The sequence below is a fragment of the Rattus rattus genome, chromosome 15 (assembly GCF_011064425.1).
Source record: "Rattus rattus isolate New Zealand chromosome 15, Rrattus_CSIRO_v1, whole genome shotgun sequence".
Taxonomy (NCBI): Eukaryota; Metazoa; Chordata; class Mammalia; order Rodentia; family Muridae; genus Rattus; species Rattus rattus.
Window position 1 is genome coordinate 3,055,239 of NC_046168.1, and position 20,771 is coordinate 3,076,009.

General features: G+C 43.4%; 1 protein-coding gene across 1 annotated transcript in view; it reads right to left on the reverse strand.

Moving 5' to 3' along the window:
- Nucleotides 1–559: 559 nt before the first annotated feature.
- Nucleotides 560–20,771, reverse strand: part of Prelid2 (PRELI domain containing 2) — an 80,465-nt gene continuing 60,253 nt past the window's right edge. Inside the window, 2 exon segments of the mRNA XM_032885910.1 lie at nucleotides 560–3,002; nucleotides 7,411–7,480. Coding sequence (XP_032741801.1) covers nucleotides 7,421–7,480 — 60 coding nt within the window. The 3' untranslated portion in view covers nucleotides 560–3,002; nucleotides 7,411–7,420.

The window sequence follows — 20,771 nt, forward strand, 5'->3', positions numbered from 1 at the left end:
TGAGTGCAGTGCCCTCAGAGGCCAGAAGAGGTCACTGAATCACCTGCAATTGGAGTTACATATGGTTGTGAGCCACCCCAAGTAGGTATTGGGAACCAAACGCCTCTGGAGGAGAAATACCTGCTCTTAACTGCTGAGCCCTCTGTCTAGACCCAGGACTATAAGATTCTAGAATGTGCCAGTCAAACTTTAAGCAACAGATGTCTGAGCAGGGAACAACATTGGGTGAGAAAGAGTATTTGATGCAAGTTAAGAGATTTGGGAACAAAGAAAGAGAATCAGCTAGAAGCTGCCTTGGCAGAAAGGCAGAGTGCAGCTTATATTTAGAGTACAAAAAAGCATCCATGATGTCTGGCTGAGATAGTCAAGCCAATCCTAACACCCTCAAAGCATGGGCTCAAAAGTACTGGCTGGGCTGGCAAACGCCACTGCAAACAGAAGAGTTTAAGCCATTCTGAATTTGTTGTTGACACCTAAAAGTTAAAAAGTTTCTCCTCCTCCTCCTCCTCCTCCTCCTCCTCCTTCCTCCCTCCCTCCCTCACCTTTTCTTTTCCTCTTCCTCCTCTTCCTCCTCATCCTCCTCTTCTCCCTCCCCATCAAGGTGAACAGTGCAAAAGCCACATTAAGCAGCCAGGGACTTAACAGAAGTCCACCTTCAACCAAGCATGGGCTCCAGGGTCTCTGCAGTAACCTCAGGCAGCTCCACTCACCATAGCAGCTGTCAGGACCCACACACTTTCTCAGCAGCCACCCCAGCTTTCAAAGAATCTGGCACAGCTTCAGCCTCTCCCTGCCTTACATTCTTAGTGAAAATTCCTGCCTCACATGTGTTAAGGAAGAAATCAAGGAGTAGCCGGGGCAGGACAGTTGCTCCAAGTTGGAAGCCAGCCTGGAGTACACAGCAAGTATTGGAGCACCCTAAGCTACGCAGTGAGACCCTATGTAAAATAAATGAATAAATAAGAAATAAAAGAAGAAAAAAATCAGACTTTAACATGGGGCTCTTATCCTTGGATTCCCATTGGGCACAGCCGAGGAACTTTAAAGGCAGTGATCCACAAAGTCTCACGTTCAGGGATTCTTATTTCTTGGTCTGGGATGCACTCTGAGCCTTGAGATAGAATGAAGTCTCCCAAGGGACCCTCAAGGGTAGCTGAGGAAGAGAACTCGGGCTTTGAGAGGATGTGAGCTATTCAAGTGCAGAGAACTGTATTTACTCCAATGTCAACCTCCAAGTAAAAAACTCGTGCCTCTCTCATCCATAATAAATCACTTACTTTTGGAAAAGGGAAATTATTCCAAACGCCATTTACAAGCTGGAAACCAAGGTCAAATATGCTCTGACTTCTACCACTCATTTTCCCTCCAACACAACGGAAGAGTAGAACACTAAGGAAGGAGGGGAAATTATCCCAGGAGACAAAACTCAAACAGCACAAATGGCTCAGACACAATGGGAGAAGGCTCATGGTGGCAGGCTTGTATGAAAAAGTACAATTGCTTTGGAATTCATCAATGCACTAAGCAGGAAAAAAGTTCAAATCATAAAAAAGAAAAGAGAAAAGAGGGAACAATTTCCTTACGTCTTTTCAATAGTGGCCTAATTTTTACCTTAAGATGAGTTCTAAATTATTACCTCCTTTCAAGCTTCCTGTAGATGGTGCGCATTTACATTTTGGCTTCTCATCATGAGAAATGCAAACTAATGTCATCTAAATTTAAATATTAACACCACACACAACCCAGTTAAAAAGCGGGTGCCTGGGCTGGCAGGCTCCGTTGGTGTGGCACTTGGCAGCGTGCAGGAAGCTCTGAGCCCGGTCCTCAGCACATCCTGCAATTCCAGCACTTTGGAGGCAGAAGCAGGAGGATCAAAAGTTCAAGTTCATTTTCAGTTACATAGAGTTTGAGGCGAGCCTAGGCTACACCAGACCTTGTCTCAAAAGAGGTAAAAGACAAAAAGAACACAGAAAAGCAAATGCTCCCAAAAAAAAATCACTTCACATAATAATGGAATCCATTTAATAGTCCTACATACCATCTCAGGTCAGTCAGACAACCTCATTTTAAAGCCATTACCTCATCGCACAATTTTGATTTAAATTCGCTTTGGAGGGGTTTAAAAATGATGTGCAAGCCCACTAAATAATGGTAGGAGAACCTGGGTTTAATCCACGCCAATCCAACTGGCCCCATGCCTGTACTCTCCAAGCTAAACCTACAGAGAGAACTATGTCTGACTACTCACACTTTTCTGGTCAAAAGAGAAGTGGAGAGTTTGTGCCAAATTACAGAACAAGTCAGTGGGAGCCACAGCCAGACCCTGCCTTATGCTCTCAACTCCATGTTCTCACGGACCAGCAAGTCAGTTCATGTGTTATCTCCTAAAAGCTGTCTGACTTCTGAGAATATCAAAAATCCATGCACACGTGGCTTAGCCGAGCATGGTATGAACATGGCTTAGTTGACCATAGTGTACATATTACTTAAGCTTCTTCAGCAGGGTGTACTTGTGGCCTAGCTGCACATGGGTCTGCCACACTGTCTTTCTATTCCAGATCTCTGGAAAGAGGTACTAGGATGGACCTCTATCTATCATTCCCAGAAGCCTCTTCTGGATCCTCTGAAAACAGATGCTGGCATCATAGGCACACGAGGAGCTTCCCCGAGCCTTTATCGTCCTCTTGGCTTCCCTGACAGCATTGCAGGGAATCGGCAAAACATCTGGAGAAAGCATAGATGTCATCTGATAGGTTTTTCCCTTTATTCGTGAGATTGGGAAGAGACCATGTCATGAAACTCCAGCTGCAAAGGCTCGTCTCTGTGAGTCCCATGACTTGAAGCAGGCCTCAAAGGGGAGTGACAAGTCTGTACTCTAGCAGGAAGGTCCCCTCTTCTCGAAGCCACTGACTCTGCCCTGGAACCAGCACCCAGTAAGTGTGCCTATGATGTTGTGGCCAAAAAGTAAGTCTCAAGGAAGAGTAGACACAGTGGCAGCTTCCCTGCAAGAGAAAGAAATAGGTTTTATCACCTAATAAACACGTCTCAGCGATCAATACTTATTTGCCCTCTTGTCTAAAGCAACTCCCGAGAGTCACTTGAATTCTCTCACTATGGATAATTCTTGAAGAAATTGCATTCCTACCTCCTAATGATCTTCGAACAAAGCAAGGACCTCATTTTATTAAGTCCTGCTACCTAGAGGAGCCAGTTCAGTGCGGGGCTGAAGATACAGCTAAAAGTAAGGTCTTAATCATTCTGGTGGGATAGAACTCTACTGTGTTATCAGACCTCACCAAGCCAGTCCTGAATGCCAGTGGCAAGAACAAACAGATGTCAGTACTATTTGTTTTATTCAAACGTGACAGGAAATCAAAAATCCATCAAACAGATGTGTCAGCAGCAATGCCACGAGCAGATTGGTTACTGAGATTTATGGGCCTCCATTTCAGTCCATGAGAAAATTACCTTCTAAGCGTTCTACATCTTCAAATGTCCAGTCGGACGCACAGGGCAGAGAGTTCATGAATGTTACTTCTGATGCCAGGTACCAGGGAAAATGGAGGCATATTCTACATGAATGCAAATCTTTTTTTTTTTTTTTTTTTTTGAGATGGGGTTAACAATACAGCCCTGGCTGGCCTGGAACACAGAGAGATAGGCATGCATCTTGAGTGCTGGAATTGAAGACATATGTTGTAAAAATATGAAACAATCTATGTTGCAAATTTGTGTAAATCTACGAATTGTCTTTTAAAGACAGAGCTCAGGCTGGAGAGATGGTTCAGTGTTTAACAGCACTGACTGCTCTTCCAGAGGTCCTGAGTTCAAATCCCAGCAACAACATGATGTCTCACAACCATCTGTAATGAGATCCGATGCCCTCTTTTGATGTGTCTAAAGACAGTGTGTATATATATATACTAGGCTGGGGAGATGGTTTCATGGGTAAAATGCTCACTACACAATCATGAGGATCTGAGTTCAAATACCTAGAGACCATGGGAAGTCAGACACATTAGCACGTGCATCTATCAACCCAGTACTCAGATACGATGGAAAGTGGAAACAAGAAAGTCCCCAGACGATCCCAAGCCTGGCACACAGAGCAGAGCAAGAGATCCTATCTTAAATACGGTACAACATAAGAACCAATACCTTAGATTATCACCCCGCCTCCTTCCCTCCCTACATCACACACACACACACACACACGCCTGCATATAAGTGCATACTTACACATATGCACACATGCAAAAGACAAAAGAAAACTAAGAATTGCAAAATTCCCAAGTTCGTAGATCAGTGAAGTTATATGCAGTGCTCATACTATGACCGTGCTACAGTGATTTTGTCTGGGCCCCTCTGAGTGACTTCGGCGACCACTGTTGATGATAATTTTAACTTCATTGTTATTAGCATTTTAATATGTCTTTATGCCTTAAGATAGCATCATGTGAGTCTTCGCTAAGTGAGGGTGTTAACACAAATGCAGAGGGGATAAATAGACAGTACATAGCAGAGATGTGATGTGATCGATTTTATAGGTTTAAAAGGCCATACAATCTCCACCACAATCCTTGGTGTTAATTTAAAAAAACTAACTCAGGAGACAGCAATGTTTTCTTTCTTGTTCCCAACAAACAACAACAGGAGCATAAAGTAAAGAATTTAGACTTTAAAGGTAAAGGCTGCAGGGTCTCTGTCAAAACTATTCCAGTCTGCTGTTGCCGCTTTGAATGCAGCCACAAGCACAGCTATGTTCCAATAAATCTTTATTTATAAAAGGCAGCAGTCTGGAGTAGCTTATGGGGCTCTGGTTTTCTGAACCCTATTCTCTGTGTGATCCCTCCTACCCATTATTATATTTTAACTTTTTTTATTTTAGTCACATTTGTGTGTGTGTGTCCCCGTGTGTCTGTGTATGTGTGTGTACTTACACAGCCCATGTATGGAAGACATAGGACAGTCTCAGTACCTTCTTTCTACTAGCTGGGTCCACAAGACTGACTCAAGTTATCAGGCTTGGCGGCAAGCACCTTCTCCGAATAAGCCATCTTTTAAATTGTTATTTTGATTTTTGAAATAGGTCTCACTCCATAGCCCAGGTTGCTCCAAACCTCTCAGCAATCCTGCCTCAGCCTCCCAAATGCTGGCCCCTTTCCATTTAATTTTATTGCTTTCCATCTCCTAAGAACAGTACATTCCCCTCCTACAACTTATTTTTCCTAAAGCTGTTTCTGAGAAAGTAAAAAACGCTCCATCAAGTCGGAGGGAATTTAAACTACAAAGGCGTTGTAAAAGCTGTCAAGAAAATGGGGAGGGGAGAAAATAAGCCTGTAGCTGGGCTACAGAATCAAAACCTCAAATTTTCCAAATCTACAGAGTTGTTTATACTTCACAAACTGGTACACCTCAAAATCAACAATTAAATCATCAATTTAGTTATATATAAATAAGTCGATGATAGTGCTTGGGGAACAGCTCATGCCTTAAATAGTTTATTCAGTTTATAGTAACTGTGGACATCTCTGTGAAGAATTATGTCCTTTACATTTACTCCTTTGAGAAAGTGAGTTCTGAATTGTGACATCCCACTCTGTGCATAAAATGTAGGAATTATTCTATGGCACAAAATGATAGTACCCCACTCAGAAGTCCTGGCATTTTGCAGACCCAACCACTTAGCTACTTGAGAGACAGTAAATGGCTTCCCATACACCAGGAAAAGCCTAAGCTCAGGAGCCCACCTAAGACTTGGTCAACCAGAACTCTAAGAGTGAGCTCACTCTTCTATGCTTTAAAATCCTCCGGATGATTCTGACACTCATTAAAACTTTAAAACCACTAATATAAAATTTGGAAAGTATCAGGTTTATACCTTCTCAGTGTTAGCACAGGCCCCTTAACTCCCTCACATAACTTTGAGCTGACTTCAGATCTCACTCCCTGGGTAAGATGGGATCCATGCCCAAGTGCACAAGCACATTAGTATTTAGTGAGAGTGGGGTCCATTTTAACATTGAAACAGAAATGGAAGCCATTAGAGGTGCCTCTATCTGGAACAACAGTGAAGAAAGCCATTATTGAATCCCTGAGGAGATTGTGTCACCGTCAAGGCCATGGGGGGGGGGTGGCTCATCCATATCTTCATTTAAGTCTACTTGACCTGTGCAGATTCAGTTCTAACATTTTATAAGCACCTACCATTTGCCATGCCTGTACTAAATAAAACTTTATTTAGCCCTCCAGTAACAGTGAAATCTACAATATGTCACGTGTACATAGCTAAGTATTCATCAGAATATCGTTCAACTTGCAAATAAACGGCAATGCGACTCTCCAACTGATGTCCATTCAGAGGCATGACCTGCACGCTTTGAAACTCAAGGTTCTTGTACGTGAGTGCCCCTATCAGGTCTTCTTTGGCTAACAGCTCTCAGAATTCATTGTATACCACAATTAGACTGTGAGTTGCTTACAGGAAGCCATGTGTAGTGTCCTTTCAAGCTGGCCTAAGGTAATGAATTACTAGTCTGTACCAATGACAAACAATCCTAATAACTCAAGGCCCGCCAGCCAGAGGCCAGCAATTATTCCTAAGATTCAGATTCCTTCAGAACAGTACTTTGAGCAGTGGAACATGTTTACTTATTAAATACCTCCACAAATATTTTGGATTGGGAAATTTTCCATATTTTTGAAATATTTTCACATACCAAATGAGATTCCCTAGAGCTAGAACCCAAGTGTAAACACTAAATTCATTTCTGTTTCATGTAGACTGTATAGTCCTACCCTGAAGATGATTTACATACAATTCTCAGTTCCCTTGTCTGGACATCCACTCACCCCCCTACCACATAAGGTCCGGCATAAAGGTCACACATCACTTTAGGTCCGCATTCTGGAAGTTGCATATTTGGGAGAATTTCGTATTTTGGTCTTGGGGGTTGGTTTCCAGACTAGTTAGATATATTTGTTTTCTGGGCCAATCAACACGTTCCTGTTGATCCTTGTTGTTTCTTGTGATCCTTCCTGCCCCAATTACAGCTCTAAGTCTCTCTTTTTATTGTTCTGAGAACAATCAACTAAGCCTCGGTTGATCCTGAGAGCTGCCTTTACAAATCTCTGCCACCTCAAGGGCCTCAATCATGCTAGATTATACTGAACAGTTTTAGCGATTTGAAAGCAGTTGTAACTCAGCGCACAGTACAAAACTGCTTTGAAAATCAGAGAGCAAATAAAGCTGCCGAACAGATAACAAAACGCCTGTGAAATAGTATTCTACGGGTATCACTGGGAAACGCGAGCGTGAATAGCTCAGGGAGCCTGATTCATAATGCCAGGTTTATAAGCATGACAACGCGGCTTGAGTAAATAATTCTGATTTTTGCTTTTGATACTCACTGATGATTTTTTATTCCGCTAAGGGGGAACCACACTGTTCCTTCAGCAGCATCTCCATTATTCTAATTCCCTATGGAGAGAAGAAAGAAAGATCAAAATGCCATCTATCATAGACAAGCACCATTACATTTATCGAAACCTTTTCCCTTCAGGGAATCCAGGTCCCGACCATATATTCATTGCAGAAGAGAGGGCTCAGTCATCCCTGACATTTCTGTAATATTTCACTAGGCAACCTCCCTTCTGTTTTCATCGCATGCTCTTGGAGCTGGGCAGAGCAGAGTTGAGAATCTGCTTACCGCATCAGAAAGCAGCCCACGCCAAGGTAAGCGACGTCTCACAAGTGGCACAGCTTGCTGGCGTTGGGATAATGGCAACTGTAAATGTTTGCTGAACACTGACAGTTGTGATGCTTTCCCTGCCAAGGTTCAAGCATGTCGGTGTGGGCAGCAGGTGCTGCCGTGTCCCACTGAGATGCTCTCCAAGATGAAGGCACGCTTTCCCCATCCACAAGAACCCGTTACGGACTGCTGCAGGCACAAGTCTCAGGATCTCAGCCAAGGCAGATCATCACCTGAGGTCATGACCCCTCTCCAGGGCCAGCCCATACCCTATGGTTGGTGGATATGAAGATATAATGGCTCTCTTCCCTCAACTGCTAATAACTTTGTAGGTATTGCATCCCCAGAGCCCCCCATGGCATAGCCAAGACCTTTGCTGCAGCTGCACCATAGTACCCTGCTTCCCTCTGCATCACACGGATGCTCCCAGAGCCCCACCCAATGGGCTCCGCATGAAAACCCCCACTTCTCCGACACCTTATTCGAAGCAGACAAAACCACTTTCCTAGTTAGAACACAGATGTTCAAACAGCTTTACGTGTGTGCCGAAAGCTCTGACGTGGTGATGCCAACAGGCAGCACTCCAGTCTCTGCTCTGCTTCTTCCCGGGCTGCCCACACCACCTTGTCTATCACTTGAGTCTTGGAGGAAAGAATATGGCAGCTCCTCCTCCCCTACTTTAGAGACCAGTTCTGTGGGCTAGAGAATAGCTTTCACATAGAAACATGGACAGGAACAAAAATATTAAACACCCAGACCCTCCCCCCACCCCACCCCTCTCAGAGCTCCCAGGGACTAAACCATCATCCCAAGAGTACACGGGAGTAACCCATGGCTCCAGCAGCATATGTAGTAGAGGATGCCCTTGTCGGGCATAAATGGGAGGAGAGGCCCTTGGTCCTGGGAAGGCTCCATGCCCCGGTGTAGGGGAATGTAAGGGCAGGGAGATGGGAGGGAGTGGGTGGTTGGGTGAGGGAGCACCCTCATGGAAGCAGGGGCAGAAGGATGGAATAGTGGATTTCTGGAGGGGAAACCAGGAAAGGGGATAACAGTTGAAATATAAGTAAAGAAAATAGCCAAAAAAAAGAAAAAAAGAAAGAAAGAGAGAGAGAGAGAGAAAGGAAAGGAAGGGAGGGAGGGAGGGAGGGAGGGAGGGAGAGAGAGAGAGAGAGAGAGAGAGAGAGAGAGAGAGAGAGAGCAGAAACTAACAGACAAACAAACCTGGACTTGAGGCATAATTGTGGGTAGGATCTTAAAGAAGGAAAGATCCAGAAGGATGGGGACCTGCCATTCACAGACAAGAAATACTGAGAAAAGTAACAATGAAAGGAATTTTAAAATGTTTCCTCAGGCCCTCCCAGAAAAGCCGGTTTAATGGCTCTGGGGGTTGGGGGTATGGGTGGGGGTGGGGGTGGGGACAGAGTTTTGTTATCTTTGACAACCTTTCACGTGATTACCTTAAGGTAAAGCAGGGCTGGGCCATGCTAAGTGGGCCTACAAAAGAAGGGCTAGGACCCACCATTAGTGTTGTGTGCATCAGGAGATAGGGATTGGGCGGAATCAAAAGCATCACAGGGGAACACAGTAAAATATCTTAGAGGCTGGAGAGACGACTGCATTGGGAAAGTGCTCAATGTGCACAAATGGGGACCTGAGTTCAAATTCCCAACTCACTTGTTTAAAACAACCAAAACAGGGTTGGGGATTTAGCTCAGTGGTAGAGCGCAAGGCCCTGGGTTCGGTCCCCAGCTCCGGAAAAAAAAAAAAAAAAAAAAAAAAAAAAAAATAAAAAAACAACCAAAACAACCAAATAAACAAAAAAAACCAGGCAAGCAGGGAGGGAGGGAGGGAGGAAGGAAGGAAGGAAGGAAGGAAGAGAGGGAGGGAGGGAGGGAGGGAGGGAGGAAGGAAGGAAGGGAAGAAGTGAACCACAAATCTATATTCCCAGCCCCGGGAGGCAAGGGAGCAGGGACAGATAGATGGACATAAGGAGTTCATTGCCAAGCCATTCTAGCCAAGTCTGTGGGCTCAGGGGTCAACTAGAGACCCATCTCAAAAACACGTGGTAGAAAATGATAGGGAAGATGCCTAACAGCAACCTCAAACACGCACATAACCCTTGTATGCACATATGCATACCAACATGAACATACACCATATATGCAAACATGCACATACACACATATGTGCATATGCACAAATACACACGTAAACACACATACATGTACATATACACAAATAAACACATAGAAACACACATTCAAACATACACACATATACACAAATACACAGAAACACACACATACACATTATACACAAATAGGCACACACACTAATATGAAAGCAGAATAAATGGCATACAATCCTGAAGGTCTTTCCAGTTGTGCCAGGGCCATCACCCCAGATATTGTTGCAGCATTAAAGGATCTAGATAGGGCCTGAGAAGCATGACTTGTCAGATGAACTAGTACAGCAATGTCTTAGACTACCAAGGCCAGAGGCCTTTGAGGCCAACTGGATCAATGCTATCTATTTCCAGCACACCAAACCAACTATCTCCCGATACATTAGAGGCTCCTTAGCCCTAACAGTGATGGCCTGGATCTGTACATTGATAACACAGTTCATGTGATTCTAACATGCAATTCACAAAAATTTGTAAATAGTACCTTTGTAATATCTCTAAGGTCACTTCCAACTCTGCTCATCTGGGCATGATGAATTAGACTCTCCTTAATCAGACCTGGAGATGTTCTCTAAAATTGTACTTTTAAAACTTATCTCCTGTCAGGGCTGGAGAGACGGCTGACTAGCTAAGATCACTAATTGCTCTTGCAGAGGACCTGGGTTCAAGTCCCAGCACCTACACCAGGCAGCCTTCGACCTCCTGTAACACCAGCTCTAGGGGAATCCTACACCCTTTTTTGGCCTCCTCAGACACCTTCAGTCACATGCATGTACAATCTCCCACATACATAACTAAACATAAATTTTTAAAAAAAAAAAAAAAAAAAGCTAGTTTTCTAAATCCCTGTGGAGAAAGAGGTGGGGACAAGGGACACAAAAGGTAATAGGATAAAATCCAAACAGATTCTAAAACCCAGACCAGGATGGTATTCACTTCTGTTCATTTATTCATTTATTCAACAACAAAGCTACCAAATATTTTTGTGTGCCTACTATGTGCACTGGATATTAAATGTTGAACAGATAAGACAAAAATCACTGCCCTGATAGAATTGACAAAGAATTTTCTTCCTCGTTTCAATTTTATTCTTGTTCCAACAATCCCATTAAAGAATTAAATGTCCTTTCACCTCCCGGAAGAAGGAAAACTGCCACATAAAATCCTTTTTTCAGACTTTGTTTTTCGGGGTGCACATGCAGGCGGTATGTCTTTAAAACAAGCAAAGTGCATTATTCCTTGGGAAGGTAGAACTAAGCCATGATCCACCCCATCGTCTAAATTAAGACCTCCACCACTACTGGGCCACTAATTGACGAAAGTAAAGATTCTGAGGTTTGCCCTGGGACTTGAAAGACGTTATTTATTGAATCAATTATGTTCACAATGTGACAGTTGATTTTGTTCTTTCCCTCTTTTCCCCTCATACCACTTTACTCTTAAGAAGAAGAGTTAGATGCAGAAAGGGGAGCGTGAGGGCGGGCGGGCGGGCGGGGCCAAAGGCCCATCGATAGAACTTTCAAATAAAGTTTATTCTAGTTGTCAAATCTCACCCCTGAGAGATGAGGCTTAAAGAAGCTAAATTTATACTCCTTATCACACGATGAGGCCCACATGCAGAGCACACATTAAGCGCATCCACCTTTTAGATGTGCCTTAAAAGCCTTTTGGACTGACAATGCATAAAGCAGCTTGATCTCTCTACCTTCAGAGTGTTTTTCCTTTATTACTAGGGCATCTTTCCCCATTTATCAAAGCCCAGGCAACTAAGGCACCTCAGGGCTGTGTGTCCCTGATGCCAGGACAGCGATGCCTAAAGCTACTTCCATTCTATAGTCTCAGAGCCTTTCACGTTCAAAAGCCTTCACAACCAGCCCACTCTGCTTCTGAGAAATTGGTGATTATCCCTGCAAGACCAAAGTGTGTCTTCAGGAGAGGTCAAAACCTAAGACAGCTAACTGCAGACAGTGTGTTTGTTTTATAATCAAGTTGACACTCCCTTAGGAAGCTCTGATTTACCTGGGAGACTCCAAAGGGAGTCATATTAGACCTTACAAAATTACAGACATCAGAGCCATTCCCAAAAGATATACCCATGCAGAGCTCTTAATAAGAGAGCTGCTCACTTAATTATCACAGTAATAAAAAAAAATGGTGTCAAAGACCCCACTGGAGATAACTCCTTCTGGTGGTTCATGGCTTTGGAGCAAATACTGCCTGTGCTAGCTAAATTTTTGTCAACTTGACACAAGCTAGAGTCACCCAAGAGGAGGGAACCTCACTTGAGACAATGCTTCCATAAGAAGGAAGACCAACAGAATCAACTAACCTGGACCCTTAGGGCTTTCAGAGTCTGAACTACCAATCAAAGAACATACAGGGCTGGCCCTAGGCCTCCCTGCACATATGTAGCAGATGTGCAGCTTGGTCGCCCTGGAGCGTGGGGGGAGAATCCCCGAAAGCTGTTTCTTGTACTTGGGATTTGTTCTAGTTGGGCTGCTCTGTCTGGCCTCAGTGGGAGAGGAAGGGCCTAGACTCGAAGAGACTTGAAGTGCCAGGGAGGAAGATACCCAGGGAGACCCCTATCCACTCAGAGGAGAAAGGGAGGGGGAAATAGGGAAAGGATTGTAGGGGGTGACTGGGAGGCGGGCAGTGAACGGGATGTAAAGTGAATTAAATTAAATTAAAAGAATGGCATGTATACAAGCCATAGGATATTTTCTTGGTTGATGAGGAAGGGCCTATTCCTTTGTGGATGGCGCTATCCCTGGGCAAGTAGTATTGGAATGTAGAAAAACAAACTGAGCAAGCCATAAGAAGCAAACCAAAAAGTAGCATTCCTCCATGGCCATGCATCAGCTCCTGACTCCAGGTTCCTGCCTGGAGCTCCTGCCCTGACTTCCTTCAAGGATGTGACTCTGATAAGGAAGTGTAAGCAAATAACCCTTTCCTCACCAAGTTGTTTTGGTCAATAATAGTATTTTATTACCTAATTAACATTCTATCCAATAGTACCAGATGCCACAATGTACACAAAGCTGCAGCCAGCAGCACTGAGATCCAACAGGACAAGGATGGCCCCACACAGAGGTCATCTGTCTCATGGGAGAAAACAACTGGAAGATGAGACAATCTCTGAGAAGTGTTGTAACTTACAGAGGAAAGGGAGTATGAAACCGGAAGAGCAGGTCAGTCATGCAAGGAGAGAGTGACTTGGGGAGCAACCAGAGGAGGAGACATGCAAACTCCAAAGCCGGGTTATGACACAGTTGCCAGAGACAGTAAAGATCAGGAAAAGGCGCGTGCGTGGGGGTTGGGGGTGGTGGTGCTGCACACTACACGCTCACTATTAAGCAATTAGCACCGGGAACTGGACAGAAGGAAAAGGATTTCCCATCTTTCAAGGTCCTGGTGCCCCACCCACCCACACCCACACTTTCCCATCCTCAGCTCCACTTCTTACTGGAAGAGACAGTAGCACTTAAAACCTCCTAAGTAGCCACAAATGACACTGTCATTTGGCTAATACTCTCATACTGAAGACATTTGGGTCACATCCAAGCTTGCTGTGAAACTGTGCAAAATTTAAAATTCTTTATGCCTCGATTGCCTCCTCTTTGAATAAAGATAGCAACATGGACTTGTTTGGGGGTAAAAACATGTCTAATCTGATTACCAAGATTCCTAGTGTTAAAATGCTAGTTTACACTAAACATCCTGTAATTAAATAGCCGAGCTTCCCCTGAATCGTCCTTAATCCTCTGAGGCCAGGGAAGTAGCTTAGCTGGTTCCCAGCATGCACAAAGCTCCTTCTCCAGCACTGGTTAAAAATCAAGTGTAGTGGTATATGGCTGCAACCCCACCCTTCAGGAGGTAGTGGAAAGGGGAGCAGAAATTCAAGGTCATTTTTGGCTACATAGCAATTTCAAAATCAGCCTGAGATACAGGAAACTCAGTCTTGAAAGAGAGGAGGGGAGGGGAGGGCTGATGATACGGCTTAGATAGAACCCCTTGCCATGAAATCTTGACCAACCACATCTGATCCCTATAAAGAAAGTAGAAGGTAATGAGAGACCACTTCACAGAGTTGGACCCCAGTTCTTACTGAAGTGTAAGAGCTATTGAGAAGCTTGACCTGGTAGAAAGTAGGTAGGTTATGGGGCTCATGGGAAGGACCCTAGGGGCTTTTTCTAGCCTTATATCCATCGCCTCAGATCAAGATTAGGCCAAGTACCAGCTCCCTGCCTCGGGTCAAGGCTAGGCCAAGTTCCATTCTCCACCCACAGTTCTTGAGAACAGCAGGGACAATCTTGGAAAACTGCAGATTGTACTCATTGATAGTCACCTGACCCTCTGGTCCCAGATAGAGTTCCAATGCATGTCATATGCTTGCTAGCCAATACATTCAAAGGTCAGTATGCCTAGCCAATAAGTTGACACTGTAACCTTACTGATGTAACCTGTACCCCTAAAAAGTATAAACACTGCTTGTTATAGCCATTCGGGGTCATCTTCTAGTCACTCGATATGAGGGGCCGATTTAGGGTGGACCCCAATACACCAAAAAATAAACCTCTTGCGTTTGCATCAAACTCCATTCTCGTGTCTCACTTGAGGGGAGGGAGGGTTTCCTGGTAGTTAAGAGTCACTTTGAGCCTTACAGTCATGACTTCCATACACAACATAGCATTTGATACCCACAAGCCCCCAGCTTCCACCCCCAACACACATAGAACAATAAGAAGGCAAACAAACAAGAATACAGCCTTGGGACGAAGAACACATCATAACGTCCACCGAATGAATGAATGAACCCATTAGTTAACCAATCAATCACTAATTTGTATTCCTACCACTTTAGATGAGATGCCAAGGTGCTCAGCTAGGGAAGGAATTTTGCTTATGTTTTAATCCCAGTATCTTGGGCGGAATTTTTTGACACACAGTAGGTGGTCAATGCTGATGGGTTGTAAAACTTTTCACCTTATAATTTTTGAAAATGCTAAAATGAGTTTAAGATGAACTGCCCTCAAGGAGTCTGCCTCACACTCAGCATCACAAGAGCTGCCACAGGGATGAAGAGACAAAACAAGTAAAGGATGGAAGGATCAGAGGAAGAAGATGTGACATGGAGGAAGCCAGCAGCACACACCAGATCAGTCAACAAATACGGAGAGTTAGTCAACAATTACTTGTCCATGCTGAAGTTCACGTTGTTAACCACCGGACACAAAAATATTTGCATCAAATTTACTCCATGAACTTCAGACCTTTCAACTCCCATTTCCGTTAAGATGGACTATGTAGAACTTGTCTTGCCTCAACTCCCAACTTGACCTGTGGTCATCATCATGCTTGTCGGGCTCTGTCCAGTCTGTTTCTGTCTCTGTCTTTCAGCCAGGGCCCTCTGCATTCTCCTCTGACCACGGACATGACTCACATGCCAGCTTCCTACTCAGAAACCTGCCAGTGCCTTCTTTCTCACTGCCTGTTCTCTCTGAGGAGCATTCTTGGTTCTTTTAAGTGGCAACCCTAGCTCTTTGCAGCATTCACAGCTCAACTGATCTAGCCCCTCCTCAGAGAAAACCTCCTCCCAGAGCCACCACCCCTGCTCACACATCCCAGCCAGTCAAGAGCAATCACCATGCCCCACTGTCTTTATAGCATTCATATAACAATTCTCAAGCTTCTAAATACCCTGCCTTGTCTGTCACTCCCAGTGAGAAGTTATATTCCATGAGACCAAAGAAAGATGCTATGGGTATCTGCTGCTGAATCCCACCTTCACTAGAACCTGATAGTATGGGCAAGACATGAGGAAGGGTGGGGTGAAAGAACGAAGCTATCTGCATCCAGCTTTCTCATCAAAATATGAGAAGCACTCAGCAAAGCTTTCCAGAAAGAGATATTTTATCACAATAAAGCACCTTTTAATTGGATGCCCAGCTCTTTTCAATTTAGAGCTAGCTTCATCTACAAAACTGGAATAGGACCAAATAACAATAAGAAAGATTTATTAGCACATGCTATGTGCCAAACACTGTATGTGAACCTTCCCAGAACAAACTCCTTCTACCTCCCATCTGCCCTAAAGGCTGTTATTTGTGTTTGAGGGTGACACCAAAGCTCAGAGACATTCAACATCCCATCCAAACCCACACAGTAACTAAGAAACAGAGCCTCCACTTGACTCAAGGCAATCAAGCAGAGGAGCTTGGATTTCAACTAGGCTGGAAGTTCAAATGAGAGTGTGAAAAGCCTATTACAAGGCTGGATGTGTACCAAGAGCTTTTCTCCCTCTCCTGTTGACTATGGCTCGAAAATTCTGATAAACAAATCAGATATTTTAGTCCTGTTCCCAAACAAAATGTCATGAGTTTTAATATATGAGTCAATATCTAATCACATCTACAAATGATCTCAAATACAATACCTTTCAAACAGGACTACTCAGATACAACAGCTATGAAATAATTTTTCCATACTGGTTGAAACGTTCTTCAGTAAGATTAATTTTTGTTTTCATTAATCACACCAAATCTTTAGGTGTGATTGCATAACATTAACTGTTACAATGATGTGGATTCCTCGGCTTCATATTATTAATTTCTCTCTCCTGAAGGAGAATATTTAACTCGCAACAGGAAATAATAATTCCCCAAATAATAAAATCTAAAACTTGGGAAAGACTTTATGTTTTCTAAACCAGAATAAAGGAAATCCTCAGCAAAGGGTTGAAAAGTGCCCCATTTGGTTTAGAGAAATCTAGAGCCAAACAGAAGAAAACCTGGCAGAGCCATTTCCATGGCCCTTTCCCTGTAAACCCCAACATGACAAGCTTCAAGTCTCTGGTACCACGTTCTACTACCATGTTCTTTCTCCACCTTCAAAAAAAGACTTGACCTGCCTTAATTTTGACTGTGACCTGAACATAATTTTATTTCTCCTGATTTGAACTTCACGGCTAATCAAGGCCAGCTTCTCACTCAGAGCCACACCCCACCCAGGACCATCCCGTAACTGATCATCCACATCTGCTGAGAAGGCTCCATCCATGGGACGAGCTCACCATTCTTTACTCCATCTATGTTGGTCCTAATTACAAGGGACTCTCTCTCATCCTCCAGCAGAGAGCACCTTTAGTGCCTGGCACCAGTGGGGCTCGTTACCTACTCTTGTTGTGACAAATGAAAAAAATAACGAGGCTTCTACAAATTCCTTTTATCACCTTTCCCCCCTGTTCATCAAACTTAAGCCAAAGTACAGTTTCTCCATTTTCCTTCCTCGCTCTGAGACAAAACGGAGAGCCACAATGTCTGTCTATTTTTAATCAATGAATTGTCCCTAAGAGAATGCATAAATCTAACTGTCCCCAGAAAGTAAATAAATCCAATGGATTCCTTTCTGTTCTATTTCTACCTCTGCCCATATTCATACTTCTTTTTTAATCAAGAATATTTGCATGCATGTCTTCAAATCAGGTGTTTCCTTTGAATAAATCATCATTTCCTGAAGCCACAAGTTAGTAAAAAGCCCATCTCAGGAAGTCTCAGCATCCTCAAGGTTACTATCGATCTATTACCGACGGACTACATGCCTCCATCTCACCCATATTTTTAATGTTCTCAACAGTCCTATGAGGTTTGATTTCATCATTTCCAGGGAAGGAAACAGTCTCAGAGTGGAAAACTGAAGGCCACATGGTCATTGAGTAGCTAACCTAGAATTTCAACCTGGATTTCTCCAATTATTTCCATCATGAGCACTTCTCTCAAAGGATGTGTTTCCTCGCCTGGCTGGAATAGAGTAGAGAGAGCAGAAGGAGCATTTTGCTTTGCAATGTTACCTTTAAGGATTAAATGAGATATGCAAATCACACAGCATGCTTGCGTTAACAATGCTTAACCTTCTCGTTTTCCTGTAGCCTAAAGACAAGTGGTGACCTCTGAGACCACAAGGCCCTCTTCCATCAGTGTCCAGTGGCCCACAAGAAATGCCACCAGAGATGCACTTTGAACATCTTTACATTCAAGGAGTGCATTTCACTTGCTGGTTATATCACCTCAAAAAGATGCTCTGTGATGCCAACCAGCCTTCACTAGATCACAGCACTGGTCAACAATAGGGACACAACTAGAATTCGGTCAAAGGAAGTACTGGTCCTCAGCAGGCAGGCTAAAAGCTCTGCAGCACCAGGCTGAGCACACAACACACCCAGTCTCATCAACTCCTCTGGCTCCCAAGTCATCACACCGCAGAGATACTTGCATATCCATGTCCACTGCTTACAGTTCACAGAAGTAAAGGACCAGTCTAGAGGCCCATTCAGAAGGTGACCGGAAAAAGGAAACATGGTACTCATACAACAGGGCCTTACATGGCCATAAAGAACAAAATGACATTTTCAAGAAAAAAAAATGGATAGAACTGGAGATAATTGTGGAAAGCAAAAGCCAGACCAGGAAAGACAAATATTGTATGAGTTGTCTCATATATAGAATACAGATTTAAATTTTATGCCTGTATTTAGGTTTATGTGTGCATACAGCCCATAAAGTAAAAGGGAAACTATCACAGAAGAAAAAAATCTAAAGTGGAGACCAAAGGAGGTTAGCAAAAGACATCTGACACAGAGGCAGAACGAGGAGTGATTTACAGAGTAAAGGGGCCCAGTAAGAATAAAGAAGTGGAGAAGAGGACAAGATTTTTGGGGGTCCAAATAGTAACCAAATATATACGTATATAGGTATAAAAATGCCACAATGAAAGCCATTCCTTTGTCTACTAACTAAAAATCAGTAGGTAATAATAAAATCGCAATAAGTAAAATATTGGGGTAAAAAACATTACCTGTTCTTAATAGTTTCATTACCATCCCATTGTTTCTGTATTTGAAAAGAAATTACTTTTCTTTAATAGTAATTTAAAACAGAATAGAAGCATAAAACCTCTTACCATTCCTGGGAAATAATATAACAATACGTTCATCAAGTCAATAGATAGCCACTGAACCCTGAGCAATTTCTGGGCGCTGAGGATAAAGTAGTTCATTCCATCTAGAAGTGGTCAGTAAGGAACATGAAACTTTACAAAGACCAGGGTAACAGTTACATATGTAGGAGTCCTTCCATTAATATTTTCTAAGATAGTGTTGTAAACATGAAAGGTTCTAACCTGAAGATGTTTCACCTTGGATCACTTTGTAACACTGTAACATTGAGTAACATCAGTACTAAAGAGAAAGTAAGTTATAACTATTTAAAGAAACATTATGTGGCAATGAAAATGATGGCTTTGAAGTTTATGTAGTTAGTATAAGAAGCATTTGTGATGAAATGTTATTTTTTAACAGATGTATAACTGTATTAATTCTGTAGGTATCAATGTTTGAAATCTACATATAAAACATGGGTGAAAATGTGCCAATTAGTTATTAACATGTTTTTGTCTTTGTTTTTAAGCCTAAGTCTTGCTATATAGAACAGGCATGATTCTCCTGTCTCAGTATCCTGAGTGCTAGAATTACAAGTATACACCACCAAGCCTGACTCCAATTTGTGCTTTTAATAAAAGCACATATACATTACATTTAAATTCATATGGAATAATAATTAATGTGAATTAAGTTATATGTATGAAATTAGGAAAAGTCCAGATGATAGCTTACAAAGGAAGAAGCCTTCTGGTTTGACCCTGCCCCCAGAGCAGACCTGGAGCACTGATTCTGCACACATTCCTACAACACCCAGAGGAAGCTCGACCCCCAGGGACTCTAACATGCCCAGGATCACAGATGAGGTCCCAACATCTGACCCATAACCCCAAGTAACTGGGACCCCAGGGATTCAGGGACACAGGAACACCACCCAGTCAGTGTCACAGGTTCCTTGTGGTTTGAACTTGCACCCAGAGCAGACCTAGGGTGCTGGCTCTCCACCCATTCCTACAACACTGAAAGGGAGCCCAACTCTCAAGTGCTCTGAAACGCCCATGATTACAGGATCACAGGATCACAGGTTAACAGGATCACAGAGGAAGCTCGATGGTCAGGAGATCAGACACACCCAGGATGACTGGAGCTGACATACTCAAGAGCACAGTTGAGGCCACAGCATCTTTCCCAACACCCCTCATAACTGCAACACCCACAGGAACCAGGAAACCCAAACCCCACCCAGCCAGAGGCACGAGTTCCTTCCATCTTGTACCTGTCTCCAGTGCAGACCCAGGGCTCTGGTTCCCCACCCACTCCTGCAACACCTAGAGAAAGCTTGACTCCCAGGAGCTCTGAAAAAAAGAGTATCTCAAGAGCCTGGTTACACCAGGACTTCAGGACCGCAGAGGCAGCTTGACTCTCAGGAACAGTGACACAACCAGGATCTCAGGATCATAGGATCCCAGAATCACAGGATCACAGAGACAGCTGGACTCTGAGGAGTTCTGGCACAACCAGAATCACAGGAAAGACAGGCTCCAGTCAGACACAGCAAGGGCAGTTAACACAAGACATAACCAGACAGCACAAGGCAAGCATAAAATCATAAACAACAGAAACCAATGCTACTTGACAACATCAGAACCCAGTTCTCCCACTACACCAAGCCCTGGATACCCTAAGACATCTGAAAAGCAAGATTCAGACCAAAAATCCCATCTCATAAATATGATAGAGGAATTTAAGAAGGAAATAAGCAACTCACTTAAAGAAATACAGAACACAGGAAATCAAGTAGAACCCCTTAAAGAGGAGACAGAAAAATCCCATAAAGAAATACAGGAAAACACAATCAAACAGGTAAAAGAATTGAACAAAACCATCTAGGATCTAAAAATGG